The following is an 11,255-nucleotide window of genomic DNA, read 5'->3' on the forward strand; positions in this document are numbered from 1 at the left end:
CAATTTTTAAATTATGACATTTCTCTTGTCAAAACGAAATGAAACCGACCATTACTGCTTGCATCGGCCAGTTTGGTTGGTTGTTTCAGATTCACGTCCTTTTAAACTTTACATACCATTAATAAGTTTTCTAGCCATTAAGAAAGAAGGGAGCTTGGCTCTTTAAGATTAAGGAGTTGTTCCTCCTCAATTTATTTCGAGTTAGATTCATAAAATTACGTGTTTATCATAAGAATTATTTATATTATAAATTATTTTGTAAATATCATCTCTATAAATAAATTACTTAAAACTAAGTTTATTTTAACGGTAGAAAACAGATAAACGGTTCATAATACTTTTATCAAATCCGTCCATTTTTTTTTATATAATTTGATGACTAAACGATATAATATTTTACTTAAGTTTTGCAAAAATAATCTTTATAGAGTTATATATAATATTAATAATTCTAATTATAACTTCAAAATTCTATAAACCTACTACGAAGTGAATTGAAGAAAAACTCCACCTCAATAGCGCCAAGTTAATTCTTTCAATGAATGTTTAAAATTAGAAGAAGAGAAGTTGGTGAATTCGATACCGAATTAAACTGTTTATTGTATGACTTAGCCAAACTCCCTCTCCCTTAGTGTAAAAATATTGTTATACTAAAAAAAAAAGAGTGCTACTAGACCCACCCCATTGTCTTATTTCTTCATCCCATTATAATCTCACCCACTATAAAAATTAAAAAAAAAAATCAAAATCTTATTTTCCCACCCTTTGTTATTCCAAAAATAACCTTTATCACAACACTAGCAGCAAAACGCGTCAATTAGCCAACCCAAAATCCCAAAATCCAATACCATTTTCTCAATCTTGTCCACAAGCTATGTATTTCTAGATTTTGTACTACGGCAACAAGTCACTTGCACTTGTAGCAACTATCAAGCAATGAAGTTCGGGGTAATAAAAAAAACAAACTAAAAAGTTAATTACCGCCATGATGACGCTCTAAATCTCCACAATCATTCAAATTCAACGGAAATTGAAATTTAAGCCCCAAACGAGAAGTGACTTGCCCCCAGGGGAGAGGAGCACTCATCTTGCCCTTCCTCCACCACCACAACTTTGTCATGCTCCTCCTGAGCCTTCGTGCTTCCGGTCGTGGTGGTCAATGTAGAAGCCGAGAAAAGAGAGATGAAAAGGAACAGAGAAACAAGGACGGAGAGAGACGATGGAGTAGGGGTTTAAAAGTTTTTTTTATAAAATTATAAACATTTTATTATTACTTTTGAGATTTTTATTAAAATATAGATGAGAAAATAGGACAACAAGATGAGATTATTAGCACACAAAAAAAAAAAAATGAGAAAGAAGAGAAAAATGAAACTACATATTCACCCTCGACAGAATCCAATATTTACTCATGAGTCAAAACAATCCTCAATAATCCCCAAACCCAATCCCTTTACCTCCTCCCCTTTCCTGTCTCCACCCACAAAACAGACACCAAAAGCGAACACCGTTTCCACCACCACCACCAAAAGCCATGTTAACCTCGCCATCATCCTCCCTCCACCACTCTCCCCCCTTCCACTCTAAAACCCTAACCCTAACCCTCACCCCATCAACTCTCAAATTCCAACCAAACCCAAAACCCCAGTCCCATCTCCACATCACCAACAGCAGCAGCAGCCACTGTCTTGTCGGAAACCACTTCTTCCTCAGCGCCAAACGGTTCCCGTTCGTTGTCGCCGCGAGCAAATCCCCGGGAGTGGACGAGCAGAAGTTCAGCCAAGAAGGGTTGGTCACGGAGTCGCTCCCCAACGGTATGTTTCGAATCCGATTAGACAACGCCGACACTATCATCGGCTACATTTCTGGGAAAATCCGAAAGAAATTCATTCGAATTTTGATCGGAGACAGAGTTAAGGTTGAGGTCAGCCGGTACGACACCACTAGAGGTCGTATTGTTTTCAGGTATAAACAGGATGACGACCCAAGCAAAAGAAAGATGAAGAATTCCGAAATGAAAAATAAATCCAGGAAGGATCCTATGGACTCTCCCTAAACTAATATTTGTTTTTGGTTTTTTTTTTTTTTTTGTTGCGAGTGACACTGAAACATTTGTGTTTTGAATTGTGAATGCTGAGAATTTGTTTTGTGTTATGTAATTTGAGGTTGGTCACTGAAATCTCGATTTGGGTTGCGAATTCGAATGTAGATTCTTGTGTTTGTTATCCATGGTTTTGGTTTTGGTTGAGAAATTGTAGTGAGAATTGATCCTATGGAGAAATCTTGGTGTAAACAAGAGTGGTGTTGCAAATGTAGGTAAGGAGAGTAGTGTTAGATTTCTGCTTCTGTCCTCAATGACATCTTATTAGGCGAAAAATTTTCGATGTTGAGGGAGGGGGAATCGAGCACAGAAACTTGAGTGCATCCAAGAGTGCGAATGCATTTGTTTTGTGGGAACAGTGGCATGATTTTCTGGTTCAATCTTCTATTCATATGACAATAGAATGCATCTTTGAGAGGACTTGGATTCGTCGAGTTTTGGTCATTGTGTTCATCGGTCATTCTTCGATCAAAGGTCTCGGAATGGTTCAGTGAGTTACGGAGTAAGATGGTTGTCCCATCTCCCTCTGTTCTGTTTTACTTTGCATATTTTGGAATTCCAACAAAGCTCCTTAACAATTGTCGTTCATGAATTTTGAGCTCAAAACCCTTGTCAATAAAAATAGAGAAGTTTTCCTAGAAATCCTCCATTGAGGAGATTGAAGAGAATTATGTGCATCATGGTTTTATGTTTAATTCGTGTCATTTATCAAGGCTAGGACTCTTTTAACATTCATTTTTTTCTTTTGAATAAACGATATTGTGCATGTTAAGGGGATGGGGTGGGCTGAGTCTCACAATGAGCTAGCAATAATGTGGTTCAAATTCGTTTTTAGCGGGAATTGAACATAAGACCTTTCATAACATTCCTACACCAATTTTTGCACAAGACTTTTGAAATGCATAATCTAACCTTGTCTGGAAAGAAGTAGTCGTTAGGGTTGTAAGATGTGGGCCTTTGGTCCTGTGTACAGGCCTCTAAGGCTTAGGGCTTTCCCTTACTCCTGACTCTTGAGGCCATTTGAACCACTGGAATTATCATGAGTAGATTCATTCCTAAAGATACCATTCCGCGAACCTAAGGGGACAACGAGTACATAATTTTGGAAAAAAAAGTCACACAAAAATTATATTTGGCAATACTTGTACGTACGTAATACAATTGCCGTCTTGACTCGTGTCAATGAAGTCAATGATAGTTTTTGACAATTGTTACTAGTACTCCAAAATAGTCATCTTCCACATCAAACTCCCACACGATGTCAACAGATTAGTATCTGGTGTATTGAGCTACTTAGTTCCTTTTTATGATTTGACTTGCTTATCCATGGTTAAATCTTGGTTTATTTGCTTACGCTTCTGGTTTTTATGAAGTGGGATCTTTGGTTATGGTAAATGGATGATGGCTCGTTCGTTGTCTAGGATTAGGTTGGACTGGAAAAATCATAAAATTCAAGGTATATTTAAGGCTATATTAAATGCCTTTTCAGTCTGAACATATTAGAAGGGATCAAATATATATGTCACAAACTTATCTCTTGTAATCCTATTACATAATCAGAATGTTTCATTTATGAGTAATTAGTCTTTTACCTTCAACTCGACAAAATTTCTTGTCCAATCTTAAAAATGGAACGCAGGCATGCTATTATTTGATGGGATAAAAAAAAAAAAAAAAAAAAAGAAGTTTTCCTCTGGAAAATAGTCGGAAACTTGTTCATAAAACAACCACGTTTGAAATTTTGAGTAATTTATACAACTTGAATGTGAATTACAATGTCAGATATCTACAACAGAGTTTCGACAAATTGGGCAAGTTAGATGGTTCTTTAACCAATGATCAATACAGTCGGAATGAAACATGTGTTTGCACGCAAAAACACGACAGAACTCGCCGTCCACAAAATCCTCCAAGCAAATGGTACACCGGTCACTGCAGCAACTCGATGCTATGTCCCGGCCACCTTTGCAGTACGTCAAAGGCGGTGGGAGGGACTCTAGTGCATGAACTTGGAGAGCCTGAGGCCTTTGTTCTTGCCCTTCCTCCATCACCAAGTCCTCCCAAACTCTATCTAGCACTTCCATTAAAACCGTGTGGAACAATGTTACGATATCTTGTGCAGGTGCTTGTGGCAATGTGTCTTGATCATGGTGATGACGAAACCGGTCGTCTCCACCTTCAAATTCTTGATCGCTATGGCTTCTGTTTGGAAGCCAAGAAAGAATGGTTCCAACAATGTAATGCATCAAGGCAATGAGAAACAAAGCCGCAGTGCAGAGCGCTAAGTTGCGGATCCGAACTACAAGGCGGCTGAGAGTCGTTAATTTTGCTTGGCCTAGAAGAAACAAGAAGCTTGCAATTCCGAATGCAAAAATGCACGATAAAAAACTAAGAGGATTATGAGGAGATTGATGAAGAATTCTGCGATTAGAAATCATGGTGTTCATGATGAAGAACGTACCCTCGGTCGTAGTCCTGCAGTATTTTTGGTTTCTTGTTTGTTATTTGTTCATCGATGAAGTTGTTTTTCCAGAGCTGCCAAAACCCTTCTGGGAATTATTATTTTTGTTATGCAACTAATTAATTAACGTCAAGGTAGAGCAGGACACTAGAACCACAACTCTACTTTGTTCTGGATGCATTCCAAAAATAGGTGCACCTTTTTTTTTTTTTTTTTTAACTACCAAGGTAACGGCGGAGGTGAGATTTATTTTACCATGCCAGTAATGGCTTTGCAGTTGGGTACCGGCCGCCGCAACGGCAGTCGATCTGCATGTATGTTGCATGTTGTGAGGGGAAGTTACGCTATAACCAACACTTTTACTATTTAGTTTCCCGAGGGTTGTCTCAATTTCTTAATTTTATCATAAACCTAATTGGTTACTCCGGGTTACTTGGAATTACGTAACTAACCAAAGAATTAACAAGTGAAACTTGAGAGTTTAGGCAGGAACATAATTTATGACCTCAACTAATAGGAATCACGGGAATCGCAAACATTAGCCAAACTCGGTCGCTAGACGAAATGGAAACACCCAAATACGTACTACGTTTGTCTTGTGAAGTATAAATAAAGGTTATTTTATTGATACTTCACAACATTTTAGATGAAGTCTAAATAAGTGTTATTTTATTTAAATCTCGAAATTAGTCCAATTCTAAAATTCTGATTGAATAATATTTAGCTACTCAAAGATGAGTAGGAATTCCTACTTAAAATTTCTTAAAATTGTTCATTGTCAAATTATAGAATTTCGTATTTATAATCAAAACCGTTCATATTATAAATTACCATATAAAGATCACCTCTACAAAAAATCAATTAAAACTATGGTCGTTTAGTCATTAAACTATTTAAAAACAAATGAACGGTATTGGTAAAAGCATTATGAACCGTCTATGTATTGGCTACAATAGATTGACTAAACGACCTTAATTTTAATTAATTTTTTACAGAGATAATCTTTATAATATGATTTTGATCATAAGTACAAAGCTTCGTTACTAAAACACTAAGAATTTGAGTAGAAGTTCCTACTTATCTTTGAGTATCCAAGTACTGTTGATCTTGATTTCGGCATGCATTTATGAAATTCCATTTTTCAAAACTTTTTGAATTGGAGTTGGAAATATGTACTTTCTTGTCCAATTCAACACAAGATTAGGCCTGGTGTGAACTTAAAACTTAGTAAGCCAGCGTATACGTCAGTACTTACTACATGGGTATTATAAAGAATTCTCCCAAGCATCAATATAAAGAAACATTTTTCTAGTGAAATGTGAAAGAACAAAAGGTATTATATTTACAAGTAGATAATAATTGGGTACTCACTAGTGAGTACTTACGTCAAATAATAAATTAACACATATTTTATTATTTTAAAAAATAACAATGTATCATTAAATTTTGGAAGTACTTTTACTCAACACCATAACTATGGTATATACTCTTCATACACCTCATCATCTGACACATGTTTTTTCAACTTTGGTTAACTAATATTAAATGTTCCTTTTCCAATTTCAAACAAAAATTAGCTATGATTAAGTGAAAGATTACGTGTCAGATAATGAGATGTATGGTGAGCATACATTATAGTTTACGGTGATGAGCAAAAATACACCCTTAATTTTTCTTGAGCATTAAAACAAGGAACATGTGATATTTTTTTATTGGACCAAACCAAAAGGTGAGTACATATATAAAATATTCACTAGTGAGTATGTATGTATTATCCTTTTCAATTTACTTTTTCTACAAATAATATGGGATTGAAGATAAAATGTGCACATCCTTTTACGAAGCTGAGAAACCAATCAAGCATAATCAAGGGGAAAATCGAGCATAATCATACTCAAACACACTTAGTGCGTCATTTATGGGAAAGAGACTTGAATGAAAGAAACACTATTATTTGGCATTCCAAATCAATCACGTGTTGTTATGTATTGAAAATTTTTCATTTGTCAATAAGCAATAGATTTACGATGCCGGATCCTTTGTCTCCATTTCATGTAAGCCATGAGATGCAACCGAATGGACATCGTTTGAGACACAAAAGCTCCTTGAAAATTCATTTTCAAAAACTTCGCATGAGATTGAAGCACTATCCAACCCTGGATGAGAGCAATCCTCAATTCCTCAACATTATTTGACCGCCACCGTCATACTTAAGTGGCCTTGAAACTTGGGAACTTTGCTCGAACCACCTAAAACTTGTTACTAACAAACATCTAGTCCGTCCACCTGACCTCGCCGGAGAACCAAACCCCATCGCAACTTACTTTGACAAATCTATGTCCTCGACGTTGCCAATATTGGAGAGAGAACGGTACTCCACCTTGGTAGGCTCTTGCCGAATACGACAGTCCAACCAAAAATAATGATTAAAAAACGCCTTGTACAATATTTTCGCGTAGACACATGCCAGCCTCATAAATCCAACACACAATTACGACAAATCGGGCAAGTTAGGCTCTTCTTCAACCAAGTGTTCATGCAGTTGGAATGGAACGTATGATTGCATGAGGGAAAAACTTGACACAATTGATCGGTCTCAAAATCCTCCATGCAAATAACACAATCTTTACAGTTAATTTTAATTTCTTGGCTTCCATAAGCTATAGCTGGTGGCATTTTGCTCTCCAAAACTTGTTCCCTTTCTCGCTGCTGCCTCTCGTCTCTTCTTTCCTCCAATGCCTCAACAATCGAGTCCAAAATTTCCAAAACCCTTAAATTATGAAGGAGGGTTGCTTGATAAAATGTAGCTTGGTCGTTCCATTCCGAACCGTTGTTTAGTTGAAAAAATCGTTGTTGATCCCCGGCTTCAGAATCAGGGTTACTACTCCTCTCGTAAAAGGGCGTCCTGACGAACTCGCAGATGACATAAAAGAGGGCGATGACAATCAACGTAAGTATGATGGAGAATGCTATGATGCAGACATATACAAAAATCATCGTGCTGATGAAAGAAAGAAGAGAAAAAACAGAAGGTGGGATGACAAGCTTAAGGGCTTCAAACTTGTTCATGGTGACGACGAAAGAGAATGCTAACGTTTGCTCGATCAATGATCAATGAAGGCTTGGGAATCCGCCATGGATGCTTTGCTTTGCTTTGTATTTGTCTATGAAGTTGTTGAACGGCAAAACTGTTAGACCCATATTCGAGATTTTGCGGTTTAAACAAACTTTTTGAAGATCTATAGTTGATAACTTAGTTTTCTCTTTGCTACAGGTATAGACGTTGGAGATCGTTAAATTCGTTGTTCGGGTACAATTAATTTCTGTGTTTTTTTTTTCTTTTTTTTTTGAGAAAGTACGATATTCTATTAATTAGAATGTAACCGTACAACACTTGAAGATAGGGTGCATATAATAGGCCTCAACAAAAACCTTGCCCGGGCTTTCAACCCGGTTCAAGGGAAAAAGAGAGTCACACACTGCCAAATTAAGTAACAATACTATCCTCTAAAAGCAAATCAGAAACAACATCCGAAGGTTCTTCAAACCATGAAACTTGAGTGTTCAGCGATAAACCCAATCTCGCTAACCGATGTGCAACTTTATTTGTCTCTCGGCGCCCAAATGTTGCCTTCCAAGTCGTAAAGGACTCTAACATATGCCTTGCATCCTGTAAAATAATTACTCTAATTTTTTTCTTCATATAATACTAATTAAACTGCTTTAGCATGTCAAAATTCAATTTACTCGTGTTAGAAATGCATATTAATTTACTTGTGTTAGACACTATCGGGCACTTTATGTAAAGGGATTCTCATTTTTTGAAAAAAAATGAGAACTAGGTGTGAGGCCAACTCTACATCGAATTTCAACGATCCGAACGTTTATTTTGTAAGTCTCAATTCATAGATCATCCTTACAAAATTTCAATTCAATCCGAAACAATTTGCCTATTTAATTATCAAGATCAAATTTTATTATTTCTTATATAACAAAGTACTTGTTCATTTCTTTAAACCCAATTAGATGTCTTAAATATTTCCGATTTGGCTAATATTTTGTAAGGATGATCTATGAGGTACAACTTGAAAAAGAGATGGTTCGGATTGTTAAAGTTCAATGTGATGTGTACCCCACAACTAATCCCCATTTTTATAAAAAAAAAAAAATGGGAATTCCTTCCCTTAAAGATTTCCTAGAAACTACTATAAATAAAAGCACAATTAGGTGAGAAAATACATCTCAGAATTCTCTCTACTCCATGCCGCGCCCTCTTATCCATCTTTATATAACTCTCCAGTTAAATATGACTATGACACTACTTACTATTTAGTTATGTTGCACCATACTTATAATTTGGAAAAGTATTGGTATCCGATATCTACATCCCATGATACTCTCCGATATGTATCGGATACTTCAAATGGGATAACATTTACTTTTTGGTTATGTAGACTATTGGATACTGGTGAACGATGAAAAAATATTTTTGAAATTTATTGTATTGCGGTATCGTATAGTATTTTCTTCAATAACAAATACATAGAAAATAGCTGAATAGGGAAAAGAATACTGGATTCTCATAAGTCAATAACTCATAATATTGTTTTTAAGTAAATCCTCAAATAAATGAGATCATTCAATTGCTTGGATTGAAGTGCTAACAATTCGATTCATGTAAGGCATTTAACATATATTATGATACAATTGTTGATTGAATTTGCATAGTAAATTTAGGTGTTTTATGTTTGTATTGCTATTGTGAATTTGACTTGTGTGTTTCTTAATTGATCTTGAGATTTAGTTTTAAAGTTTGTGTTAGTTTTAATAATAAATTTGCTTATTGGCAGGTGATTTCACACACCATTTTTAGCTTTTTAGGCACTCCTTTTTATTTTTAGCCATCAAATTGGATAAATAAAACGGCTATAACGAACAAGATTAAATATAAGTGTCTAAGAGGCCAAAAATTATGTGTGTTTATCATTTCCCTTGTACAATGTCTAAAACAAAAATTAGTATTTTTTTTAACAAATATTAATACTTTCTTAAAAGATTATATTAAAGAGGGGACCATTTAAAATTTTCGCACAAGTCCCCTAAATTCGGATAGATGACCATGGCATTTCCAAGAAGGACCCCTTATATCTTATTCATTGTGTTAACTTTTATGTAAGAATTAGGGGTGCAACTTGGATAGAAATATCTGACTCTAATTGATTTTGAGCCGAAAAGTTTCAAAATATTGCATCCTATTCAAACTTGAAACTGAAATTTTGATTTTGAAAATATCATATATGAATTTGACTATATTTGAATATTTCGAATCTAATTAAAAATTCTTAAACTTGCCTAACTCTATTATTATATAAGGAAAACTAATGAAAATGACTTGAAAACTTTGAGTTTTAATGATAAGGACAAAATAAAGAGTAATGTAAATAGTACCAGGTTTGACTTTTTAGTGTAAAAATGTGGTTTTTTCTTTAAAGTGAACAGTACCGTGAGTTTTTCGTTAAAACTCCTTATATTATATAACCTAATTATGTACTCATCAATTTTTATATGTTCATTTTTTTTTTGTTATACAATATAGATTCTATTTTCTCAATTACAGCTCCCTTAAATATATTATATACAAAAAATGAAAACTAAAAAAAAAAATATATATATATACACACGCGCACGCACACACATGTAAATAGAGTCATGAATATGAAATGCTTTTGATCTTGGGATAGTGTGTATAGATGAAGTTATATGACTCCCATAATTTGTAAATTTTGAAATTAATTCAATTCTAAAAAATTTGATTTTGGCATGCATTTATGAAATTCCAATTTTCAAAACTTTTTAATTGGAGTTGGAAACATGTATTTTTGAACCAATTCGACAGAAGATCAAAATTAGTGTGACGTGAACTAAAAACTCAGTCAGCGTATACGTCAGTTGGACGAGTTCTCACAAACATCGATAAAAAAGTTTTTTTTTAGTGAAATTAATGTAAAAGAACAAAAGGTGTTACCTTTACAATTTTTTTTTATACAAATAATATGGGAATGAGATAAAATATGCACTCCCCTTTCAAAGCTGAGAAACTAATCAAGCACAATCAGGGAGGATCGAGCATAATCAAACTCAAACGCACTTAGCGCATCACTTCTAGGGGAGAGACTTACGCGAAAACAGACACTATGATCATTTGGCGTCCTAAATAATCACTTGTCGTTACATATTAAAAAAATTTCACTTGTCAATTCGTGACAGATTTAAGATGTCCAGGTCCAATGTCTCCATTTCATGTAAGTCATGAGATGCAACCAAATGGTCATCGTTTGAGACCAAAGTTCTAGAAGACGTTAGATGCTAGTTCGGCGGCGGACTCATCAGGCCTAGCGCCTAGGCGAGTCTTGACAGGTTTAAGTTAATTTATTATTTATTGTGTAAGTAAGTACTTGTTTATACTTCAAAAAATACATAATTGTATTAGGATACATAAATTGAAAAATAGAATGACATATAAATTATAAAATTTGATAGCATATTGAAAACATGAGGGATTCGTTAAACTATTCTACAAGCTATACAATTTATTAAAAAAAAATGTAAAATGAAAGTTATATGTCTTATGTCTAAATGAAAGTTGCAATCTAGGTGAGCGCCTAGGCGGGTCTATACAGGCTAAGCGGATGT

General features: G+C 34.8%; 1 protein-coding gene across 1 annotated transcript; it reads left to right on the plus strand.

The window, feature by feature from the left end:
• The first annotated feature begins 1,414 nt into the window (after positions 1-1,414).
• Positions 1,415-2,225, plus strand: LOC125478515 (translation initiation factor IF-1, chloroplastic-like). The gene has a single exon (XM_048586713.1). It carries the CDS (start codon positions 1,535-1,537, stop codon positions 2,054-2,056), a length of 522 nt encoding a protein of 173 aa, XP_048442670.1. The 5' UTR covers positions 1,415-1,534; the 3' UTR covers positions 2,057-2,225.
• Positions 2,226-11,255: the final 9,030 nt, after the last annotated feature.

The sequence above is a fragment of a genome, unplaced genomic scaffold (genome assembly GCF_019419815.1).
Source record: "Pyrus x bretschneideri cultivar Hongxiangsu unplaced genomic scaffold, Pyrus_bretschneideri_v1 Contig25, whole genome shotgun sequence".
NCBI lineage: Eukaryota > Viridiplantae > Streptophyta > Magnoliopsida > Rosales > Rosaceae > Pyrus > Pyrus x bretschneideri.